Source organism: Mustela lutreola, chromosome 16 (assembly GCF_030435805.1).
Source record: "Mustela lutreola isolate mMusLut2 chromosome 16, mMusLut2.pri, whole genome shotgun sequence".
Lineage (NCBI taxonomy): Eukaryota > Metazoa > Chordata > Mammalia > Carnivora > Mustelidae > Mustela > Mustela lutreola.
The window spans coordinates 1,479,249-1,503,527 of record NC_081305.1 but is presented as its reverse complement, the minus strand read 5'-3'; the positions used below and the strand labels follow the sequence as shown (position 1 = coordinate 1,503,527).

Genomic DNA, 24,279 nt, shown 5'->3' with positions numbered 1-24,279 from the left:
CGCCAGGTTGACGGCAGGCTCTCCTGCTGGAGGAGTGGCCCCTGCCCAGGGCTGTCATCCCACGGGACACATGGGGGCCGGGGGCTTTCCTGTGAGCAGCGCTGGGGGTTATCGTGTGACCGTGAGAGGTCTGGGGGGTCCGGGGACTAATGCAGGAGACTTGGGGTGTCGGCAGTTCTTCTAAAGCTCTGTGTCGAGCACCCAGTGACGCAAGGAGCTGATAATGGAAAAGGAGCCAGGGTTGGGTCAGCCCTCGGGGAGTGAGAAGCCGGCTCCTTGGAAGGATGCAGCCCAGGAAGGCCGGCGTGCTGTGTGCCGATCCTGTGGCCACGGCGGCGGGCAGTCACACACTTCAGGCTCTGAAGTGTGAAGGTCTGTGTCCAGCGTGGGCGTCATAGGGCTGATACCAGGCTGTCCCTGGGCCGCTCCTCCGGCACACTCCAGGGCAGGGTCGCCTCCCGGCTTCCCCAGCCTCCAGACCTGCCCCACCTGTGGCTCCTGGCCCGTCTCCCCTCCTCCCCTCCTCCAAGCCACAGCTGACCAGAGGGCTCCCTTCACGTTGTGTCTCTGCTTCTCAAGGTGCCGTGGGACGCTGGGCCCCTGCCCGAGGTCACTCCGTGTGGTGATAGCCTCACCTTAGTCCCAACTGCAAGGTGCCTGCTGGGGACTTACCCACAGGGCCTGGAGTGTCCTTGTGCCTGTCCGGGCCTCCGCCTTCCCAGCGCAGCCAGCCGCTATCAGGACACGAGACCGCGTGAGTGGTTTCTGAAGACACAGAAGAGAAAGGAATTAAGAACTTTCTAGCTTCTGTTTTAATAATTGAATCCACCGTTTGTTTTTCTCTACTGATGGGTGGTTGTCAAAGAAATAGAACGTTCGTTCATCAGAAGCTCCAAAGCTGTTTCAGAACCACAGACTGCATTTTTGTGCAGACGGTCGTTGATCCGTACCGGAGCCCGCCTTTCCCGGAGCGGCCAGCCCCCGCTCTGAGACCCGCGCCTCGTCCTCGGCCCTGACCATTGCTGTGGGTGGCAGTCGGGCTGGTCAGGAGGCGTGGGCGTTGCTGCTGTGCGCTACTCGCAGGGATCTAGAGGGCGGCCCCATGATCGTAGAATTTGAAAGGGGAGGGACACACCCCAGGTATAAACCCGCACGGTTCGGCAACTCCTGATGAATATGGAGCCTTGGAGGCTCTCACCCCCACTCCCCATCTGGCCCGCGGGGCTGCAGATGCCCCCCTCCGTGCCCAGCTGTTGGAGCACCAGGAGGGCTGGGTGCGAGGGAGCCCGGGTGTTGGGGTGCTCAGGAGTCGGGAGGTCATCCAGAGCCTGTCCCCGGGGTCCTCATCTGCCCCCTCCTCTCGGTGTGTCCTGTGCCCTGGGGGCTCCCCCTTGCTCTCTTCCCGCCGGCAGCCCCTCACGCTGAGCTGTGACCTGTGGCACCTGGAGCCGGAGGTCCCTGATTCGTGCCTGTTGCTGCTTCCCTCTGTGACCGCGTGTGTCTGCGCTCAGAGGGCTTCGTCTCTGGGCTCTCAAGCGCTCGGGGGGTGGCCTCCCGCGAACTTCAGGTGACGGTGATTTCTGGAAGGTCTTCGGTTCTTCGGCCTCCCCATGGAGGCACCCGCCGTCTCCTTGCCAGCCTTCTCAGGCTCCCCTCGGCCGCGTCCCCCAGCTTTACTCTTTAAAACCGGAGCTGGTTGGTCTTTCTCTAGTCGGCTGGCAGACCCAGCGTTCTGCACGGCACGTGGCTGTGCGAGGGCCGTCACCTGGGAGCGAAGCAGAGCAGTTCGGTCACGCTGTGTGCGTTCGCCTGGTGGGCCCCGTGGTGTGGACGGGGACTGTGGGCCACCTCCCTGGGTTCGTGTGGCCATGGGAGTGGCGGTTGCCGCCGGCCAGGCGCGGCGGTCCGTGCTGACCGTGCTGTTTTGCTGACCATGTCTGCTATGTCTCCGCAGGTGCTGCAGGGCGCCCAGCTGATCGCCGTGGCCTCTTCCGACCCCGCTGCTGCAGGCGTGGACGGCTCGCCCCTCCAGGGCAGTGACATCCAGGTCCAGTACGTGCAGCTGGCTCCGGTGACTGAGCACGCCGCTGCGGCCCAGGTGGGTGCACTTGCTAGAGGCCGACGCCTGTCTGCGGACGGGTCCCGGGGCTCCTGCTGGCGGGGGCGCAGCTCGGGGCTTCTGCTGCCGCTGTCCCGTAAGGAGGGTGACGGGTCGTTGAAGGGCACATGCTGTGTTTGGAGGCCCTGGTTTCTTGGGATGCCTGACGATGTGGAGCTGAGGAGCCCAGTCCCCGCCCGGGTGCCAGTAGGAAGCCAGTTCCGACACAACCCGTGTCGCGTCTTCTCTGTAAACTCAGAGGCAGGAATTGAGTTGTGTCTGGGCACTGCGGAGCGAGAGGGTCCGTTGACCTGAGACCCCACTGCCCCTCTGACAGCCGCAGGGCCCAGCCCGGGGGTCAGCATGTCCACAGACAGTGTAGCTCCAGCCGTTGGCCTGGACCCTTTCTCCAGGGCTGGGGTGTGGGTCCTTGCCACAGCGGGCTCCTCTCTGCTGGGGACGCACTATGGCCTGGGGCAGCTGTGGCACGTCCCTGGGGCCCCGCTGGTCCTGGGTCGCAACCTCCTGCAGCGCACCGCCCATGAGGCAGCCTGAGGGCCTTGCTGGGCACAGCTCGTGCGCGGGGCAGTGGGGAGGGAAGCCCCAGCCGCGCCCCACCGCCACCGCGCATGTCGTCTGGTTGGCTGGGTGGTGGGGCCCGTCCCCTGCCTGTCCTCCGTGCTGTCTCCCGAGCGTGGGAGAACGCGTGCTCGCGGTGCCCGATGTGGCGGCTGCTGCTTCGGGTCGATGATGCATTTGTGGAGCGGCCCCTCACCAAGTGCCCTGACCCAGCGAGCCGTGTGGCCTCCCCTCTGGGTCCTCGGGGGCCCCCTGCTAGTGCAGGGAGCCAGGTGGAAGCTCCCATTAGGGGACACGGTGGTTTTGGTGTCGTGGGCTGGTTGAACAGCGGGGCCTGTGTCTGACAGTAATGACGGGGGTCCCGAGAGTGTGGGGGTCCGTGCTGGCACAGAGCGCAGGCTGTGGGTGGTGGGAGCGGCAGGTGTGCTCTTTCCCTGTGTCCTTGGAGCTCCTGGGGTGCTTGAAGTCGCCGGCCTTCCCGCTCAGGCCGGGCAGAGGGACGTGCTGACGCTGGGGCTCGCGGCTGCTCCGACCGCAGCTGGCCGGCTCCTGCTGCTTCCTCGCATGCCCGGCCGTCCTCCGTCCCCCCCGCCTCCGCTACCAGGGAGCCCGTGTGTCGCGATGCCCCAGCTCCTGCTGCTCAGCACGGAAGCCCCAGATCTCCGTGCTCCCTGGGTCTCTGCTCGGGACCGGGCTGGGTGTCGTGTGCTCCCGGCCCTCGGGAGGAGGGGTCTTCTCCTTCCCCTCGCTCGCTGCGGAGGGGCTGCCGAGGACGGGAGTCGGTGCGGCCGCTGGGGACCCGGGACCCAGGAGCCCGCTGGCCGAGCTCAGCGCTCCCCTGCGGGCTTAAATTCTTCATCTCCCAATTGGTGGCGATGCCCCAGTGGGCAAGCGTGTTTCCTGGAGGAGTGCCGCTTTTCTCTTCCCTTCGACTTCAACCCCTCCCATGTGAGTGGTTGCGGTAGCCTGGGACCTTCTATGTGGCTTTTGTGTGGTGGTGACCACAGAGGCCCACTCCACCGTGGCCTGAGCCGAGAGGGGTTGAGTAAGACCCGGAGCCAGCAGTGTTGGGGGACGAGTTGGACCTCTCTCTGGTCTAAGGACGAGTGTGTCCTGGAAGCCAGAGCCCCCGCAGGCCTCCTTCTGCCCACACCAGGTGGTTTGCGTCTGGTGCCCGCATGGTTCTAGGTGGGCCCTGCACTCGGGCACTTTCTTTCCCCGCCGCCCAGCAGGCATGGGAGGGTCCCCAGTTTCTTCAGACCTGGGGTGTGGTGCGGCCGGCCGCCTTCCTGGACCGTGCGTCCGTGGTCCTGCTGCAGGTTGCAGGATTGAGGAAGGCTGTGTCCGTTCAGCTCGTGGCCTCCTTGGCTTCCTGTCTCTGTTCTCTGTCTCGATTCCTGCCTGGAGCGTTCTGGGGACCGACTTAGTGAGTCTGTGTAGGAACAGGCCAGGGAGTGAGCTGTGCGCCCACGGGGGTGTTGTCCCTGTCACAGACCGCATGCGGCTTGGACTCGGTCCGTCAGCAGGTGATCCAGGAACGGGGTGGCCCTGGGGCCTGTTCTTCCCATCTCATCCTTGGGGGCTCGCGCTCTTGTGGCCCCCCCGGCGCCTCCCGTAGACGGGCCTGTGTCTGCAGAGGGAAGGGGTCCCTGACTGTCAGCATGAAGGCTCTGCTCTTGGTGCATGTACGTCGAGTCTGCCGCAGGACAGGCTCAGGGACGTGACCTTCTTCCTGGAGAAGGCGGCGTGCAGCTGAGGAGAATAACCCAGGAGCCGCCATGGGGCTGGAGGAAGGGTCTGGCTTTTCCTGGGCAGGACCCCAGGGAGCTGGCCCATGTGATGGGCCCTGCCCCTGGCACCCCCTGCGCAAGCAGATGCCCGAGTTGAACTCCAGGGCTGCCCGGGGCTGCCGGCTGTCTTTGGTTCCCTCCAACATCTGGAACTTTCTGTGTCATCTGGTCGGAGTCCTTTCTCTCCATTTCCTGCCCGAGACACAGGTCTGGCTGCTGCATTTTGAGGACAAAAGAGAAGGGAGGGGGTCCTCATCAGGGCTGGGGTTCCCCCAAGTCCCCAAGTAGGTGTCCCCTCATCTGAGATCCACCTTCTGTGGGCCCGAGTCTGAAGCTGCCTTTCCAGGGGATGAAGGGGAGTCACTCTGCGTCCCGGGGGCCTCTGTACCCTCCTGCAGCCCCCTGCTCCCTCCGCCTGCGGCTGCCACCTGCCTGGATCTGCTTTCCCTCGCCCGGATGCGTGCGGGGGCCTCCCGGGTCATCCCGGCTCTGCCTCCCTCCTTACCCCTGCCTGGGCTGCCGTCCCGGGCTCGGCAGGCGTTGCGGGCGATGCCCCTGCTCAGGGTGTCACCACAGGGCCTCTCGCTCTGCTCAGGAAGCCCTGCGTGCGGTGTCCTCTGCCGCCCAAGTCCCAGCAGCACGGCCTCTAGGATAGTGGGAGCCGCAGCCCCAGCCGCACGCCTCGGGGCTCCTGCCTGCCCGTGTCCCCAGCCTTGGCCTCTACCGCCTTCACTGCCTCCTGCCCGACCTCTCTCACCACGGCTCCTTTGGGGCAGCCGGACGCCCCTCTCTGAGGGTCCCATCTTCGTGACCTTGTCTTTGATGGGCAGCTTGGGGGCGCTGAAGGACAACCGCCTGCTGATCTCTGTTTGGGGCTCATTCTGGTCCGTGGGCTGATGTTGCTGCTTGTTCTTCCTGGCCGTTGGCTCCTTCTCTCCGGCCTCTGAGTACACGCTGGAATCAACACCTGGAGCTCCTTGGTTAGAACTTCTTTCATTAGGGAAGACAGGGTAACTGCCCCTAAAAGGGTTTTTGGGGGGACAGTGGAACAGTTTTTGTAAGAAGGCAGATTGGTGACCGAAGTTCTAGGGACAGGACGGTTTAAGCGCCCGGAAGATAGTCCCCAGTGATGGGCAGGGTGGGACTGGGAAACAGGCCCAGCGAGCCACAGAGCGTGTGCGGCAGGGTCGGTGGGGGGCATGGCAAACAGAAGGCTCTGAAAAGAGGGACGTTGGCTCCTTCGGCTCTGCTGTGTGTGTGTCTTCCAAGCCCGAAAGCCACTGGTGCTCTGTGACCGGCGAGGAGCCTGGCCTCGCGCGCCGGGTACTTGCATAGAAAGCCTCCTCTCTCCTCTTGCAGACGGCCGAGACCCTGCAGCCCGGCCTGCAGCCTGAAATGCAGCTCGAGCACGGAGCCATCCAGATCCAGTAGGCGGGACAGGCCGCCCACCCACCACAGGACCTAAGATGGAGCCGCGGCCGTGCTCTGCGCCGGCTCCAGCCTCCCGCCCCGTCCCGCGCGCCCCGGCCCCACGGCTTTGCACGGAGGGGACTGCACGTGTTCCGTTCGAGTGCGTCGGAAAGCCTCACCTGCGCGGACAGGGGGTGTCCCGGTCAACACAGGGTGCCGGTAACAGCCGCCGCCCCTGCCGGAAGACCCTTCCCTTTGAGTCCCACTGTTGGTGTCCAGAGAGAGAGTGGGGAGGCACAGCGTGGACTGCGTTAAGTACGTGCGGAAAGTCAAGAACTACGATATTTTTCTCTGTTCAAACAGCTTTTTTTAATTTGCTATGGTGTTTATAACAAAAGAGAAAATTGAAAAAAAAAAAAGTGGAGTAGCAGAAGCCTTTTGCTGTGTGCTCTGTTCCGTGTAATGAAAATAGGTATTTGCAAAAGACAACTAACGATTTTGATGAAAATATTGCTTACCTACTTTTCTAGAGGGAAATGCTCTCAACACTGTTAATTATGCATTTCTAATGAAATAAAATGTATTTATGACCACAGCAGCTTTGTGTCTTTTTGCGTGAAGAGCTGCTTCGCCCGGAGCCCGGCCTCCTTCCTGGTGGCTGCGTGGGAGTCCCGCCGTGGGCCCTCTCAGCTAGACGGGAGTTGTGGGGTCCAAAGGAAGGCTGTGGCTGTTTCTCCCGGTCCCACAGAACAGGCCCTGGGAGTGGCTCCCCGGTCGCCGAGTGCCGTACCACGGCATGCCCCCTCGGACTCAGGCCTGTCACGGTGTTGCAGGAGCCCCACAGGCAGACCCCGAGTCACACGGGCCTTTCCCGGCTCTATAGTCCCAGCTTGGGGGTGTTCCCCAGGGCAAGTCACATCCAAAGAAGTACGGCGTCTCCTATAAAATTGTAAACCGAGAGGGGGTTCCACACTGACGTCCTGGAGGTGGTTGGCGAGACGCACCCAGCAGTGCCTGCTCTTCCTGTCTGCTCCGTCCGGCACTTGCCTTGTGGGGTCTGGGCCTCCCTCCTCCACCACAAAACCGCATTCACCGACTCAGACCATGGCCGCTCAGTGCTTTTTCTGGAAAGGGTTCGAAGCTGCCGTCCCAAATCATTGCGGCTCTCCCAGGCTGTGCCGTAGGGGTCCGCGGGCTGCGTGGTTGACACGGGGGCGGGCACGCTGAGGGGGGACGGCGGGCGGGGGCAGCAGCTCCCGGGAGTGGGACGGCACCTCTGCCTCCCCTGCCTCCCACTACCGCCAAGGGGTGGGTCCGTTCTCCCGTAGACGGAAATGTCTGGAATCCCGGAGAGAGAGAAGAAAAGGAAGATCACGTTTAAGGGACGCCAGGAACAGAACAGATCCTGGGCAGAAGGAGAAGTGAAATCATGCCCGAGCCCCCACGCAGCGTTCAAGGCTAATTCTGAAAGCAGCGGGTGGAGAGCACGGACAAGCCCCCGTGCGGGGGAGGGACCAGGGCAGAGCACGGCCAACTTCTCCGCGACCTCCGACGTTGGGCACGTCGGCCTGTGCCATCGAGGCTCCGAGACCAGCACCGTGGCCGCTCCTGCTTGAATGCTGAGGAGAACTGGGTGTTGTTGGGAATATCTAGGACCCTTCCAGTCCGACCCAGCATTTCTGTCCTGGGTGTAGCTCTACACGCGAGGACACAAAGCATGTGTCCGCACAAACTTGTACACAAGCGGGCACTGTGGCGTTATTTGTATTGGCTCCGAAGTGGAAGCAGCCCGGCCTGTCCACAGACGCACGGTGAGCCTGATGGGATCCTGCCATCTGCTCGTGGAGTATTACTCAGCCACGCAAAGGCGTGAAGTTCCAACACCGGTGTCGGGCCGACCGAGAGGGGCTGTATATCCTACAGTCCCGTTTCTAGGAAGTGCTCGGAACAGGCCAGTCCCCAGAAGAAGCGAAGAGAAGTGGAGAGCGACAGCCCATGGGGCAGGCTTTCATGTGAGGAGGCCAGAATGTTCTGGAATTAAATGGTGTCATTGGCCCAGCTCTGTAAACACACTGAAAGTCGCTGAAGTCGATACTTCTTAGGAGGGTGAGTTTTTCAGCTTGTGACTTGATGTTACTAAAAATAAAGGATGACACTTCAAAAATAGTTCACGGACAAAACAGGGGTGTTACCTGCAGATGATTCCTCCTGCAAAGGAAGTTGCAAGGAATTTAATTCAGGAACAGGAGTTCGGACCCAGGAAGAGGTTTTAAAAGGAAGAAGAATGGGCGAACAAATGAAATAAAACAAGTATGTCTAAGGGCTGGATTTAAAACTGTCCATGTTGAAATTTTCAAGTATAATATTTTCAAATATGATAATACACTAGGAAGATGCTGGAAAAAATGACTTTGTTCAGACCGGCAGGAAGGAGCTAAATTGTTTCAAAGCCCCTTTTGATTGCCCTGGAGAAAAGAGATTGAGATACTGTCCCATGTCCAGACCTGGGGGTTTACTACCCTTGACAAGTGTTTAAGAAATGCAGTATGTGGAAACGGTTAAGGTGGCGGATGTGTGACCAAGGAGCGGGGTCTCGCTGGCGTGCAGAAGGCCACATCCAGCAGCCACGGAGGAAAGTCTTGCCATGTGCTCTCCGGAACATTTTCAAGGTTGGCCTCGTGCCTGAATGTAAAGAAGGCCCCCACACACATCCAGAGGACCGATACCTGCAGACCGCACTCTTGGACCAAGTGGGACGAAGTTAGAAGCTAATGAGAAAAAATGAGTGCGTTTGCAAATGTTTGCCGGTGAGGTAGTGTCCTTTTAAAATAGCCCATGGGTCAAGTAAAATACCAGAATGGAAAGGTGGCTTTAATTACCAGTTAAATGTGACTGATTAACGTATCAAAACTCGTGGAATATGTCGGACGTTGTGCTTGGAAAATACCTGTTTCCTTCGGATGTAGTCCCAGAAGTGGGACTTGTGGGTCTTTTGATAGTTTAATTTTTAATTTTTTGAGGATCCTCCATATTGTTTTCCTTGGTGGCTGCCCCAGGCTGGAATCCCCGCAGCAGTGCACAACTTTTTTCCCACATCCTCAAACCAAGAGCCAGACGCTTAACCGGCTGAGCCACCCAGGGGCCTTTGTTTGTGGTTTCGATTTGATTTCTGCCGTATGACACCCAGGATAGGAAACCGCGTAATCCTCAGAGCTCTCATCCCAAGAAGAAAGTCCGCCCCTTTTCCCTTCTGCCCTTTCATTTTCTTATATTTACATAAGAAGGTGGGTGTTTGCTGAACCTGCGGAGGTAATTCTTCCACAATCCATGTAAACCAAGCCCTCATGCTCTCTGCCTGATGCAGGATGTATATTGGTTATTTTTCAGTAAAACTGGAAAAAAGAAGGGTGGGCATCTTTGTCTTGTTCCTGATTTTAGAGAATAAGCTTTTACCCTTTCACTGTTGAGGTGATATTAGCTATGGGCTTCTCACATACAGCCTTTAGTAAACTGAAGTAGGTCCCTTCTGTACCCTATTTGTTGAGACTTTTTATCATGAGAGGACGTTGTGTTTTGCCAGATGCTCTTTTGGCGCCTATAGAGATGATCCTATGGTTTTTATTCTACATTTTATTAACACGGTCGATCATGCTTATTGATCTGTGTGTGTTGGATATCTCCACGTCCCTCGTGTCCTCACACTTGATCACGGTGTATGGTTTGCTGGTCTTTTGTCGAGAATTTTCACATCTACAGTCATCTGGGATATCAGCTTGCAGTTTTCCTCTCTGGTGGTGTCTTCATCTGGCTTTCATATCAGGGTAATACTGTGTCCTCTCAAGTTTTTTGGAAGAGCTTGAGAAGGATTGGCATTAATTCTTCTTCAAGTGTTTGGAAGAATTCATCAGTGAAGCCATCTGGCTTGGGCTTCTCTGCGTTGGAGGTTCTGATGACTGTTTAATGTCCTTGTTACTGGTCTGTTCACATTTTATTTCTTCATGATTTCATGGGGTAGCTTGTATTTTCTAGGAACTTGTTCCTTCTAGGTTGTCTAGTTGGTTGGCACATAAATGCTTACAGTATAGGATCCTTCTGCATCTCTGTGGTAATGTCTCCTCTTTCATTTCCCATTATATTTGTGTCTCTCCTCAGTCTGGCTAAAGATTTGTCAATTTTGCTTATCTTTCCAGAAAAACAGCACCCCCACAGTATATATGCATTTGTTGTTGCCGCATCCCTTCAGTGTACGGGTGAATTAACCCCTTTATCATCATATGCTGGCCTTTTTTGTCTCATTACAGTTTTTAACTGAAGATCTATTTTTTAATGTAAGTGTAGCAGCCCCTGTTGGGTTTGGTTTTCCACTGGCCTGGAATATCTTTTCTACCCATTCACTTGGAGTCTCCGTGTGTCCTTAAAACTGAAAGGGGGTCTCTTTCTAGACAGCTTGTGGTTGAGTCTTGGTTTTGATCCATTCAACTCCTCTGTGCCTTTTGATTGGATAATTTAATCCATTTATATTTAAAGTAATTAGGAGAATTACTAATGCTTTTCTTTTTTTTTTATTTTATTTTTTTTAAGATTTTATTTATTTATCAGAGAGAGAGGGGGAGAGAGCGAGCACAAATAGCAGGCAGAGGGAGAAGCAGGCTCCCTGCTGAGCAAGGATCCTGATGTGGGACTCGATCCCAGGACACTGTGATCATGACCTGAGCCGAAGGCAGCTGCTTAACCAACTGAGCTACCCAGGCGTCCCACTAATGCTTTTCTTGATTGTTTCCTTCCTGTCTTGTAGTTCTCTTGTTCCTGTGCTCTTCCCTCTCTCCAATGATGGTTGTCTGAGGTGATGCTCTTTGGTGCCATTTCCTTTGTAAGGTTTTGCTTTGCTGTTCCCATGAAGCTAACTTAACGTCTCTTTAAAGTTGGTAACAACATCAGTCACATGAAAAACTACTCTTTACCCGTGCCTCATTTTATGCTTTTGATGTCACATTTTATATCTTTTTACATTGTGCATTTGTTGACGAATTGTTATTATTATTTTTTAAGTTTTTTCTTTTTGAAGTAAACTACACCCAGCATGAGGCTTGAACTCATCTACCCTGAGAGCAGGAGTCCCGTGCTCTTCAAACTGAGCCAGCTGGGTGGCACTCCCCCGACAGTTTTATTTTTTTTTATTTTTATTTTTTTTAAGATTTATTTATGTATTTATTTGACAGACAGAGATTACAAGTGGACAGAGAGAGGAGGAAGCAGGCTCCCTGCTGAGCACAGACCCCGATGTGGGGCTCGATCCCAGGACCCTGAGATCATGACCCGAGCCAAAGGCAGCGGCTTAACCCACTGAGCCCCCCAGGCGTCCCCCAACAGTTATTTTTAATGTTTCTCTCCTTTACCTTTTGTGCTCGAGTCAGTGATGAGCACGTCTGCACATGTGGCGGGGTGTTCTGAGTTCGTGCCCTCACCTGCCTCCGTGTGTCCTGTATTTCTGTCTTGTGTTACTCATTAGCGTCTGCCTATCTCCGCCTGCAGAAGTCTTTTCAACACCTGTCCTAAGGCAGGCTCATGGTAATGACCTCCCTCTGCTTGAGTTCATCCTGGAATGACTTTCTGTCCTTTGTTTCTGGAGGACACCTCTGCTGGCCGTTCCGGTTGGCAGCTTTTTCCTTTCAGCGCTCTGCATGTATCCCCCCTCTAGCCTCCAACCCACATCGCTTCTGCGGAGAACTCCACCTAGAGCCTGTGTAGGTTCCCTGGTACACGAGTTGTTGGCTCATGGCTGCTTGCAAAGCTTATCTTCCCTGTGGTTTTAGAGTTTTATTATAATGTGTCCTGGAGAAGATAATTGGGGTTGAGGTCTGGGGGGCTGTCGTGGAGCTTTGTGAACTGGTATTCCTTGAACTCAGGTCTTGGCACCCGTCTGCCTCTCTCCTCTTGGGAGTCCAGCCATGTGCTCATGGCTTCTCTGGAAGTTCTCCTGGAGCTCCCGTTGGGGTCTCTTCCCCTTTCCTTGTTCTCTGTGCTGGGTGAGTCTGGGGACGTGTCTCCTGGCGCCGTCACTGCCCTTCTGCCGGACCCGTCCATCCGTGAAGCTCTCTGCCGAGAGCTGTATTCTTCAAGGTCAGGATTTCTGATTTTAGAAAAATGTTCTCGCTCTTTGCGAACTTCTTCATCCTGTTGTTTGTGTATTGTTTCCCAAATTTCATTTAATTGTGTTTGTTCTCATATTGTCCACTGAATTTCTTTGAGAAGGTCATTCTGCCTTCTCTCCAGACTCTCTATGGCCCTTCCTTTTTTAGGGTCAGTTGTTGTTCTGTCGGTTTTCTTTTGAGATGTCATGTCTCCATGATTTGCCGTGACCCTTATGGCCTTGTGTTGGTGTCTGGACTCTAGTCTGCATGGACGGGCGCTGGCAGGGATGCCTTTCACAGTCTGTCCATCCAGAAACCTGGATGAGCCGTCTGGCTGTGTGCTGGAGTCCTTGGGCAGGTGGCCTGGTGCCCGGGTCTGCAGGGTTGAGTCTGGACCCTGCGTTCCCTGCGGACCAGCGTTGGAGTCTCTGGGCCACTCAAGGCGCCTACCTGAGCCCCCCACCCCTGCCCATGGGGAACGTGTCCGTCTCGGTGCAAAACTGTCTTTCCTTGGCTCTCCGCCACCAGGGCGCTGGCATCCCCACCTGCACTCCTCAGCCGTTGGAGGGCATCCTTCTGTGGCATAGGCGTTCAGACGGACTTTCCAGGAGGGGACGAGTGCCAGAAGCCGCTGTGCCGCCGCCTTGCTGACGCGGCTCTCGCTCGCTCCCATCTTCCCGAAGCCTCCCTGAACTTAGAGCGCTCTCACAAGGAGAACTCCAGGCACAGACGACTTCACTGCTCAGTGCTCAGGCATGTTCGGGGAAGAGCAGCGTGTCGCAGACCCTCCGCGGAGAGGCCGCGGCAACGAGGAAGCCTCCTGACCTGTCTTGTTTCATGAGGCAGCATGACCTTGACGCCCAGACCTGACAAGGGTGTTTCAGAGAAAGCAAGGAGGGAAAGAGGGAGAGAGAGCGTTGCCGAGCAGGCTCCCTTGAAAATCCCGAACAGTCCGAAACCAAGCACGAGCCGGGCTTCGTGATGTTGAGTGGCGAGAGAGGATGAGCAGGTCGGGTCGGGCTCAGGAGTGCCGGCGTGTGTGTCCGAAAAGCCGTACAATTCACATCCATGAAGAGATAAACTGTGTGGTCTTGGCAAACAGAAAAGTCATTTGTACAGTTCAACACCCTTTCGTGAGTAAGGGAGCTCTTTTAGCAAACTAGGGGCAGAAAGGAACCTCCGTAGTCAGCCGAGAGCTCGGACAAGCACCCTGCCTCGTGGGGTGGCATCGGCCGCTCTGTCCCTGAGGTGAGGTGGAGACAGGCCTGTGGCCGTCTCGGCATGTCCGCTCTCCTCACGCCGGAGCCTGGCCAGAAAAGGAGATTGAAAGATGTACACCTTGAAAATCCAGAAAGGAAACTGTCGTTATTTGCAGAGAAACGGTTACACATGAAGAAAATCAAGAGAAATCCACAAGAAGCTCTCAGGAGCAGTGAGTAGAGTTTGCAAGGTTGCTGGTCACATGCTCACCGTGCAAGACCTGATTCTAGTTACCAGGAAAAATCAGTAAGGATTAGCACAGCCTTTCAGACACTAGAGTTACGTAACGATTAACAGACGGTTCCTGGGACCGAGAACTACTGTGTGCTGTCGACGAACACCCAAGGAATGGAGCGTCCGGCACATGGGCGGGTCGGAAGCCTCGGAGGGTCCGTCCTTTACTGGATGGGGGATCCCGTGCGTGCGGCTGAAATCCGTGCAGGGAGTTTTGGTGGAAATCGACAAGCTTGTTCCGGAGCGTGTTCGGAAATGCAGAGGGCCAAGAAGAGCAGAGACCGTCTTGAAGACCTTGAACAACTTTGGAGGACACTGTGGACGCAGGGCCTCAGGATAGGACGCCTGCAGGTGGACCCGCTTGTGTGGGGTGTCTCGTCGAGCCATGGACGGTGCGGCGCAGGGAAGAAGGCGCTGTGGTCTGTGTGGTCCTGGGTCAGTTAGATACGCCCAGGGGAGCAGCTGTGAACCCCGTCCACGACGTGTCCCAAACTCAGCGGGGCAGCACGTGCAGGAGACACCACGAAATGCCCGGGAGGAGTTCTCGCTGTTAGCTCGGCGTTCCAGAGGCTTCTCGGCTGGGTACGGAAGGACGAGTGGAAGGAGACGCCCGGCAGTGGAGGCTCTGGCTCACAAAGGGGCAGGAGGGCAGAGCGGGGTAGGCTTCGCCATCCTTTTGGCCGCGGACAGGTCCCCTGGATCAGTGAGGTGGTGAGGCTCCCTAGTTCCCGTAAGGTAAGCACCCAGCATCATGTTTAAATGGCCCAGACGGGTGGGGGAGGGAAGCTGTTCTGATCATCTAGAAACGAGGGATGTGGATGTCATCCTTCTGCCGAGTCACGTAACGAGTAACGAGCACTGGTCCTGGGAGCCCACGGACAGGCACGCAACCAGCGAAGACCTACGATGGCCCGTGAACATCTGGACAAGTGCTCCTCTCACCGGGCAGATCCACGCCGCCACGAGATGCCGCGGCCGGGAAGTTTTACAGCACGCTCGGTGTGCAGGGTGGGAGCTGCTGTGTGTGCGGGTGGAGTCCGTGCGCGGCCCCTCACCCAAGCCAGCACATGCACCCCAGCGGCCCGTGTGACGGCCACCCCGGCAGGACGGTGACTTCACAGACCAGGCTGCCTTGTGCCACGGGAACAAAGGAGTGGCTGCCTCCGCAGTGAGGCCAGTGGTCCACGCGTGTGGTGTGGGAAGGAGGACATCGTGCGACCCCACTGATGCTATTCCGAGACCCGCAGGACGGCCGGCGGTGTTAGCAGCACCCGGGGGGCAGAGGCCCTAGTGACCCCGGAGCCTGGCGTCATGGGTGCGGCGCTGTGTGCTTTTCTCTGTCATCTTCCAATTTAAAAGGTTGTGCTTTTTTTATTTTTAAGATTTTACTCATTTGTTAATGAGTGAGAGAGAGAGACCCCAGGTGGAGGGGGCAGGGGAGGAAGCCGCAGGCTCCTCGCCGGGCAGGGAGGCCAGTGCGGGACTCGGTCCCAGGACGCCAGGATTATGACCTAAGCTGAAGGCAGACACTTCAGCGACCAAGCCACCCAGGAGTTCCTAAAAGGTTGTCTTTAAACAAAAGACAGAATTTTGCGACCAGCAGACCCACACTGAAAGGAGTTTCAAAGACTGTCCTCTGGGCAAAGTTGAGTGATCCCAGCCAGAGGACCCTGAGTGCGAGGGCCGCATGGATAGCTGGGTGGTCCCAGAAACGGGCTGTCCAGCCGCGTGGTGAGCGTGTCGTGGAGGAGGGGTCACGGCGCGTGGGAGACTCTGCCCTGTGTGGGCTGGGGTCTCGCAAGCTGTGCTTCCTTATCCACGGCAGGCCTGGAAACTGTGTAGAGCATCCAAACGAGCAGTGGGGCGGGGGGTTGCGACCCGAAGAGCCCCGGTCAGTGCAGAAGAGGGAGGGGAGGGGGGCGGACAGCGGGGGCGGGCCGACGTGAGCGGGCAGCGATGTGCGGGGCTCCCGGGGGTGGGGGGGAGGCCTCCCTGCCCGCGGTCCAGGCACGCGTGCTGTTGGGGCCGCGGGGCCCCTGGGATGGCCGTGATCCAGCACCTGCTGCCGAGCCGCCACCCTGTGTTCAGGAGGGAGGGCCCCGCAGACCCCTCGCTGGGGCGGGGACCTTGAGGGCTGTTTCGATCATGAGCGCAGCCTGGTGTGACCTCAGAATAAGAGAAAAGAGCAGCATCTCAGCCGAGGCAGAAGCAGCCTCTGAGAAACGCCGTCCCTCCGGAATGTTGGGAAAGGAGAAGACATTCTGGAAACAAGGAACCTCGTGACTTGGTCAGGGGCTTCCACAGACACTAGACGGCTCACGGCCTGCTGCACACGTCTCTAGGACGGCCCGGGCTCCCATCACCACCTGGGGACAGGTAGTGGGTAGGGAGAGACACATCGCAATGACGCAACTGTGTTCTAGAACGTTCCAAATAATTTCCAAAGGTAAGATCTAAAATAATTGCCAAGGATAAGTTGTTGGAGCCGTTAAGAGACCTCAGCAGTGTTTGGGGTATCAAAGTCGACGCACGAAACGCTGCATTTCTGTAGACCGGCAGCAAGCACTTACCGAAACGCTGGCCAGCCGTCATCTGTCTAGGCTCACGGTGTCTTACGGGGTCTGAAATACCGGCTTCCGAATCCAATTCAAGACGCACGCCGTGTTCTCAGGGGAGGCCTGTCCCGCGTCGGCGGGGTAGTGTGCCATTGGTCCCGGCCTGTCCTCCTGTACCGCTGGCCCCCCACTTAAATCTTGACCCCGGGGGGCGGGGGGGACCTGTGCATCCCACCTCGGGACCACCTCCCCCAGCCCGGACTCTGCGAGCCGGCCTTACCTTGGCTCCCCTGGGCACCCTGTCCTGCTGCCTGCATCCGCTTCCTATCACTGCCTTGGCAAAACCCTGAACTTGGAAAACTTGAATTTTTGCCTGCACCCATGACTGTGCCTGGTGAGCTGGGCGACAGGCCCCCGGCTGGGTGGTGGCACGTTCCCTGGGAGACCCCGCCCTCCCCGGTGGACGCTTCATTCTGCCTGGTGCTTTCATCCTTTCTTCCGCTGGTGGGCACCGGCCTGCTGCATCTCCCCATCTTCACCCCCTCGGGGTGCTCCCTGACGTCATCTGTGAAGCTGTCAGGAGGGAGGTTCTGCCGCCGTTGCCGTGAAGGAACCACCATGCACCCTCGTAAGCCCGGCCCACCCGGCCCCCTCCCATTCCCCGCGCACCGACTGGCCCTGGGAAGGTGGACAGGGGTGAGCTCTGGGTGCTCATGGGCTGAGGCAGAGGACACAGGAGTGCGTGGGATCTGTGGGCCTCGTGTGGGCGAGGGGGGCAGCTGCCAGCAAGCTGGGGAGGGCAGCCTGGCCTGGGGCTGCGGCCGATTTCCTGCTCTGGTCCCTGGGATGGAGCCAGGCCTTCCTGCGTCTCACCCCCACAGTGGCCAGACGGACGGTGGGTTTTATCTGAGGCCATCAGAGTCCAGCCGCAAAGCCACTGTGGACGCTCACAGCTTGGCCACCAGTGCCGACTAAGGCCAGTGTTACTCGAGGAGGAGGAGGACCTTCAGAGAAGGCCAAGCTTGCCTGCGCAGTGGGGACAGCCCCGTCCTGGTCTTGTGCCACAGCACCCTGGAAGGGGAGGGCGACAAGCCCTGCGTAAGGAGTGGCCTCCGCCTTGTCGGTGGCCCTGGAGAACCGGAGCTCAGGGCGCATTGTCCTTCGGGCAGAGTGCGCGGTGCTGTCTGCTGCTGGGTGGTGGCCCCCAGGGCATGGCTTCCTGCTTAACGTGGCGCGAGAGGCCCAGGCTGGAGGCGGTGGCAGGAGACGTCAGAGGCCAGGTGCATATTTCCTGTCCCCCACACCCCATCCCAGCACTGGTCCTGTTGGGGGCCCTGGGTTCTGCTCCCCGCTCCCTGCCCTCGCTGGCCCTGCGCTTGGGGACCATCCACACCTCCTGATTGAGGAGATTGCATTTGACCTTGAATTCAGGTCCCAACCCTGAGGCTCCATTGTGCTCATCTCCCACGATCCTTGCGTGGAGCTCCAGTGACCCCGCTCTGTCTCTTCTGCCCGGGGCAAATGGCTTTTCCTGAGCTCCAGACCCAGCGGCTGAAGCACGGGGCGGAGGTCCCAGCCAGGTACAGGTCGGAGCAGAGCTAGAAACCCACGGGTGTTCGGGGACCGCGTGGGTGTAGGCTTTGCCCCGAGTTGTCTGCGCTGTTGACGAAGCCGCGGAGCAGAGGGCTCTGCCTGCGTGGTCTCCCGGAAGCCCGTCTGTGGCCCCGGGAGCCAGGTCCGTGTTAGTCTCTCCGTGCGCCTGGAGCCGTGGGCCGCTCAGGCCGACCTCAGCATCTCGGCCTCCCGCCGGCTCTGCGCGCCCTCCCAGTGGGAGCCCGCCAGTGGGTCCCTGCTCTCCCAGCCGCCCGGAGTGGTCTGCACGCGGTCTGGTCTCCGCGTGCCCGGAGGGCGTGGAGCTCGGTGGCACCGCTGCCGGCTTGGTCCTCCCTGAGCACGTTTTCCCTCCCCCACCCCCTCCACGTCGATGCCGGGAACTTCTGAGGCTGGTGCCCACCCCGGGCGGGGCGGGCTCGGCTCAGACACTCCTGCACCCCACATTCTCACTTTCAGAAGGGCCTGTCCCCACGTCCCCAAGGCACATCCATTTGAAGTCACTGGTGAGTGACCCTGGTCTGGATTCCGTTTTCCGGACTGTGCTGGGCAGAGGGTCGAAACGTCCAGCACAAGGAGCTGGAGGGAACTTTCTTCACTGTGTCCTTGGTGGCCACCCCGTGGGCTTGCTTCCGCCAGGACTGTGCTCCCATGGCCGTGCTCCCCTGGTGGCCCTGCTCCTGTGGCTGTAAGCGTCCATGAGGTCGGCCTCTTGAGGTTTCCTAAGTGCATCGGCTGTGGCCGCCGTCAGTGCACGCCCCCACCCTGCCGCTGCTGGTGCTGGTGCTGCGGCAAAGCCCACGGGTCCAGCCGACGGTCGGCGTTTGGGTCTGGAAGGGGCGTGTGTGGCTTGCTGTCTCTTCTAGTGGAATCGCGCTGCTGCTTGCCGTCCTGGGTGTGGACTCAGGGCCCAGGGAGGTTCTGGCTGCCCCAGGGCCCAGGTCCCCAGGGACAGACGGTGACCCCGCCGGCACCGAGCCGCCAGGCAGAGCGGGAGCGATGAGCACTCATCACCGTGGCCGGTCTAGGGTCCCGGACATGGTGGTCGCTCCTCTTGAAGAGGCCCCACAAACTGGGTTTGCCCGTCACCTCGTCCGCAGCTCCCAGATTTCTTGGACCCAGCGGAAAGGGCTCTAGTCGCAGGCCCAGAATGTGGGCGGTGGGTCTGATTTTCAGCTCGTTTCCTGTGCCCTGTCCCGTGAACCCTCACAGTTACCACACGTCCCTAATAAGCCATCCCAAGGTCTGCGCACAGCCTGGGCTGAGCTGAAACCCCCAGAGCTGGGGGTGTTTCCTCGTGGGGGACAGACACCGGCCTCTCTCCTGGGCAGGAGCCTGCTGCCCTCTGGGCCCTGCCTGTCACGGGAAGGGGACCCAGGACACCCTCTCCAGACCCCTGCCCACAGGCCTGATCTGGTTTAAACGTCCCTCCAGGTCACTCTGTTCGACCATGTCCCACCTAGCCCTCCTCAGGGCAGCCCGGCTGTCAGGACGAGGGGAGCTGTGGGCCCCGGGCCCTCACCCCGGCTGCCGGCTCTGCAGGGACCTCCGGGTGTGACCATGCAGGAGCCCCTGCAGGGACCTCCGGGTGTGACCATGCAGGAGCCCCTGGCCGGTGGCCAGGCCGAGTGGGTGTGGGGCAGGCCTCCCCATGGATCCCAGGCCCAGGCATACCTCAGTGAGGACCTCATGCTGGCTGGCGGGCTTGGGGCGGCTCCAAGAACCCCTGGAGCCAGACCCGGCTTATCACGGCGAAGCAGCTCCCTCCTCCGCCGCGTCTCTGACCTCCGGCTTCTCGAGAATGATCTCAGGGCCGAGGGTGTTGCCTGCAGACGACGGGGACAGCCTGCGGGTGCTCTTCGTGACCGCCAGCCCCAGACCTCGCAGATGGATCTCGTGTGTCCTTGGCAGAATTTGCTTCACTCTCGTGCTTCTCTCTCTAGCCAGGACCGGGCCTCCAGAGGCCCCAGGCACGGCCCGAGTGCTCCTGCGCCGGCCTCAGCCCTCCCGCCTCCCGCTCAGTGGTGAGACCAGGGGCGTCGGGTCACCAGTAAGCTGGGAGTACCAGGGCCTGGCAGCTCAAGTGGGTACAGAGGTGGGTCAGAGAGGACCCCGTGGTTCTCAGCCCGTGGAAATTCTGACCCCGCGGGATGTTGGGCAACATCTGAAGATGTTGTTGGTTGTTAGAACCGGGGAAGGGGGTGCTCTGGGCTTCCAGTGGGTGGAGGCAGGACCCAGGACCCGGCGTGAGGAGCGAGGTGAAGGCAGTGGGAGAAGATCCCTCTAGTGAGGCCGGGGGTCTCAGAGCAGCCGCCTTCCCATCTGCACGGCATCCGTCCCTCGTCTTGGCCAGGACTGGGCGCGGGCAGTGGGAGAAGGGATGCCCTGGCCCAAGGGGTCTCCCACCTCGATGTCTGCAGCGGTGGCCACTGGAAGAGTGGGTCTGCATGCACTTCCCATGGAGGCTCAGGGTGCCAGGGGCATGCCTGTCCCTCGGGGCCTCGCTTGAGCCCATGCCCTGGGCTCCTCCTTCCCAACCACCCCTCCAGGCCGAGGCCCCGGGCAGCAGAGTACATGGTGGACAGTGGGGGTTCCGCTTGGATCAGGAGAAGCTGAGGGGCAGTCCGGCAAGAGCTGCAGAGGTGGACAGGTCTGCCCCTCACGCAGGGGTTGACACTGATCAGGGAGACAGAGGAAGCCATGTGGGCCTGACACGGACGACACAGCAGGGCCGCACCAAGGCGAGGGGGTGCCCACAGCGCCAGATAGGGCTGTGGCGTCGGACTGGCCCTGCCCCGCCCTGCCCAGCACCTGGGTGTGTGGGCTCGGCTCCTGCAGACTCAAACCTTGTGCTATCCGAGTGCAAAGCAACACCCTGATAGTCCGTGGGAGCCCCGTCCCCGCTGGGCCAGAGAGCAGACAGGGTCTGTCCGTTTGTGCTCTGCCTCGGGCTGTCTGTCCCACTCCGCTCACTTTAGTCCAAGCAAGTTCCTCGTCTCCTCTTGGCGTCGGCGCTCGTCTGTCCTGTGCGATGTCTGGTGTCTCCCAGGGATGAGACTCCCGTGGGGCAGGGCAGCAGGAACTGGGGCCAGGCCTCTGAGCTGGCCGCTGGGGGAGGGGGCCGGACTTCGGTTCGTCCCATTCCTGCTCCTGGGAGTAGTGACGGTTCAGGGTGGTGTTTGCCAGCTCCCCACTGCAGCAAATTACTCTTTTTTTCTCTATCATAAGAAGGATTTTGTGGAAAAATACTTTACAACTATATGAACACTTCACACTTCCTCACAGTTCCATTATTTATCCGTCTTTCTGAGTTTGGACTCGGGAACTAGTTTTTTTTTTTTTTTTTTTTAAACAGTGTGACCTGTCATGCTCAGCGAGCCCCATGAACTGGCTCCCGAGAGTTTTGACAGCCCCTGGGCTCCTGGTGGGCTTCCTTGCCACCGGTGTGTCGGAACCTTCCAGAAGCACCTGATGCTTCCTGGCTGGATGGAAATCTTCCGTCTCTGCGGGGTCCTGCTCACTGTTCGTGGAAGATGGTGTTTAGAATAACCAAGATCTGGAGGCTAGGGGTGTTCGGGACCCTCGCCCTGGGGTGTCCCTGCTCCCAGGGTGTGTGTGTGCGTGCGTGTGTGTGTGCACGCGTGTGTCTGCACAGACACACCCTCTTGCTCACACGCCCGTATGTACGTTATCTGCTGCTGAGTTTCCCTGGCGCGAGTTCCCCTTCCCCTTGTCGAGTGGGCTACGTTTTCAGTTCTTCGATGCACAGAACCCCTCTCTTGATCCCGGCTAGGATTCCGTAGCCCTTTGGGAGTCTGGGCTGATGGCAGAACTGATCGGGGAGGCTCTCTGACCAGGTCTCTGGAAGGATGCTAGGAGTCATTGTGGTAACGAGCGAAAGGCTGAAAAGCCCTCTCTGTGTCCAGGATGCGTCCATGAACCCCAACTTGGGCGTCTGCTGCAGACTTCTAGATCCCTGGCTGGAGGTCAGGGGCCAAGGGGAATGGCAGGGGTTCTCCAGGCCCAAGTGCGCGGAGATGAGAGGAGCAAGTGTTTTTAATAAACCAGCTGGGATCTGGCTCCGGGGCCGTGGCACAGAGGAAACAGCGCTCCAGACTGTGTCCGGGGCTGGCTGGGACTTCCGGCTTTCTGGAGTTGTGAGGAGTCCCCAGCTCTCCACTACACAAGACGGCACCATCCCATTCCCTTGCTCCTGGGCCAGCAGGGCTTTCTGCTCGTTGGACTTGCCGTGGAGCAAGGGAAGAGGCAGGCAGGGAAGCACGTCCTGTCTGAACAGGCGGCCATCCAGGGCTTGCGTGCCCGCTCTCCCTCTGCCGCTGGAGGGGCGCCCTGTCTCCTCCACCCGGCCGTGGTTCGTCAGAAGGGAAGCCTGCCCACCTGCGGCCCGTTTCCTTTGTCAGGGCGCTGCCCCCCCACCCCAGCCAGGCCAAGCCTGCCCCTGCCTCCTGGAGGTGTGGCCACAGTTTGGGTATCTGACTGCTGGTGCCCTGGCCTGGAACTGGAGAGCATGGTGGGGGCACGTTGGGCAGTGAAGCAGGGGGCTTGGGGTTCAGGAAGGGGCTTCTCCCTGTGGTGCTGAGGCTGTCAGCCGTCAGCCGCCATTCGTTCCAGGCTCCCTGCACAGGCGGTTCAGCCTCACGTGTCCAGACGTCTCTTCCCATCGCAGCCCTTCCTCAGCCCGAACTCCGTGGTTCCTCGTGCCTCCTGGGCTAATAGCTTCTGCCGCATCGACTGGCATTTCCTTTTGTGGCCTGAAAATACCCTCTCAAGGGCCCAGAGGACCCCGTGTCGTCTGGCGGGGGTGGTGGACTGAAATCCAGTGAAACGCGCAGTGTGTGAGTTCGATCACCGGCAAAGCTGTCTTCTCCACACCAGTGCGGGCTTGAACTCACGGCCCTGAGATCCAGATCTGAGCTCGGCTCAAGAGTCCGACGCCCAACCGACTGAGCCACCCGGGTGTCCCGAGCTGTGGGTTTTTTTTAAAGGGGCCTCGTCATGTCTGATCATGATTAAAAGTTAATGACAACTGTGTCACCCCGGGGCACTTCGCTGCTCTTTCTCTTGCTGCTTCGGTCTTCAGGTGCGTGAGTGGAGGGGGCGGTCGGCGCCGTCCGTCGCCTCAGCTGATGAGGAGGTGTGCAACGGTCCCCGCCTCGGGCAGGGCAGTGAGCTCATCTCTGCTGACCTCGGATGCTGTCCTGCGGCTCACCAGCCTGGTCTAACCTGGTCACTTTCAGGTCCCTCGGTCTGACCCTTGACCTTCTCGATGCTCTTTTCTGCACCTCTTTCCTGTGGGCCTCTCTTTAGGACGGTGCTGCGGTGGGCAGCCTCTCCGATGACCTCATTGACCCATGCATCTTGGTTTTGTCACCTTCCCACCTTGCATCAGGTCCAGTTCAAGTGGCCAGTGGAATATGGTGGTGCTGGCGGCGCTGACTGCTGAGGCTGAGCAAGCTTCGTGTTGGTCCCTTGGGTCGTGCGCCGTGAAGGATGCCCATCACCGCCGGGACGCTCGGGCAGCCCCGTGGAGAGGCCGCTTGGAGAGGCGCTGAGCTCCGTGGCCGAGAGCCCCCCGATCCTGCTGGCCTGACCGTACCTCCAGACGAGACTGCAGAGCTGGCCGACGCGAGCCCACGGCCGCACACGCGGTCGCAAGCGAGGCTGCCCCCCATCAAGCCCTTTCCGGAGAAAAGGGGTCTGGGTCCCACTTACAGTTGAGCAGTGCTGTCGCCTGCCTCAGTATGGAAAATAAACCTACACTACTGGGCTGAGTGACGGAGCGAGATTTGTGGGGGGAGCTCGGAGGGCGGCTTCTCCCAGTGGCTCGTGAGGGGAGGCCTGGTGGGCAGAGGAGCCCCCACAGAGGGATGTTAGAGACCAGGGAGACACGCTTCCGTGTCCGAAAACATCTTTCTCATTCGCGGGGGCAGTGGGAGGGACGTGGACACTTTGGGGAATCAGGACGCGTGGCGGGGCCGGCCTCCAGGTGCTGTCGGTGCTGCTGCTGTGCCTGCCCCTCGCACCCCAAAGCCGCTGGGCCTGCACACACGCTGTCATGCGGCGGCCGCGACGGTGTGGGGCTCCTCCTCCATGGGAGATTCTAGAAGCCCTGCAGCTCGTCCCCGCTCCGACTGTCGGGGAAGTCAGCCGCCGTGCTGTGGGGACTCTCGGGCAGGCACGTGAGGAGGAACTGAGGTCCCCAGCCAAAGCCAACCAGCCTGCCAGCCGGCGAGGGCCCCAGCCCGGCCTTCAGGTGAGACCACCGGGCATAGCCCCAGAGGAAACCGCCAACAGAAGGCGCGAGCGATCCTGAGTGCTGTTTCCTGTTCTAAGCCGGGCGCCGCTGGGTGACTCGTCGCGCAGCCAGGGATCACTGAAGCCAGCCCCCCCGTGCAGACCGTAGATGAGGGATGCACATAGCTGGGCACCAGGAACACACAGGAGCACCCCGTCCTCCCGAAGACACGTCTTAAGATCCCGGAGTGACTGCTCGCTGCGCAGCCTCCGCTACCTGCCCCGAGGTTTCCGCTTCATCTGGTTCTGGAGCGGCCTCCCCCACCCGCAGCGCCGTGAGGAGGGCAGTCCGACGC

General features: G+C 59.4%; 1 protein-coding gene across 6 annotated transcripts in view; it reads left to right on the top strand.

Annotated features, from left to right (window-relative positions):
* The window catches only part of BANP (BTG3 associated nuclear protein), a 116,931-nt gene extending 93,470 nt beyond the window's left edge, over positions 1-23,461 (top strand). For 5 of the 6 annotated variants that reach the window (XM_059153417.1, XM_059153412.1, XM_059153413.1 and 2 more), the window contains 2 exons: positions 1,955-2,098; positions 5,827-6,472. In XM_059153417.1, coding sequence (XP_059009400.1) covers positions 1,955-2,098; positions 5,827-5,898 — 216 coding nt within the window. In that variant the 3' untranslated portion in view covers positions 5,899-6,472. Of the gene's footprint in view, positions 1-1,954; positions 2,099-5,826; positions 6,473-23,078 lie in introns of those variants that run through there. The other variant, XM_059153414.1, reaches the window with a different exon arrangement.
* Positions 23,462-24,279: the final 818 nt, after the last annotated feature.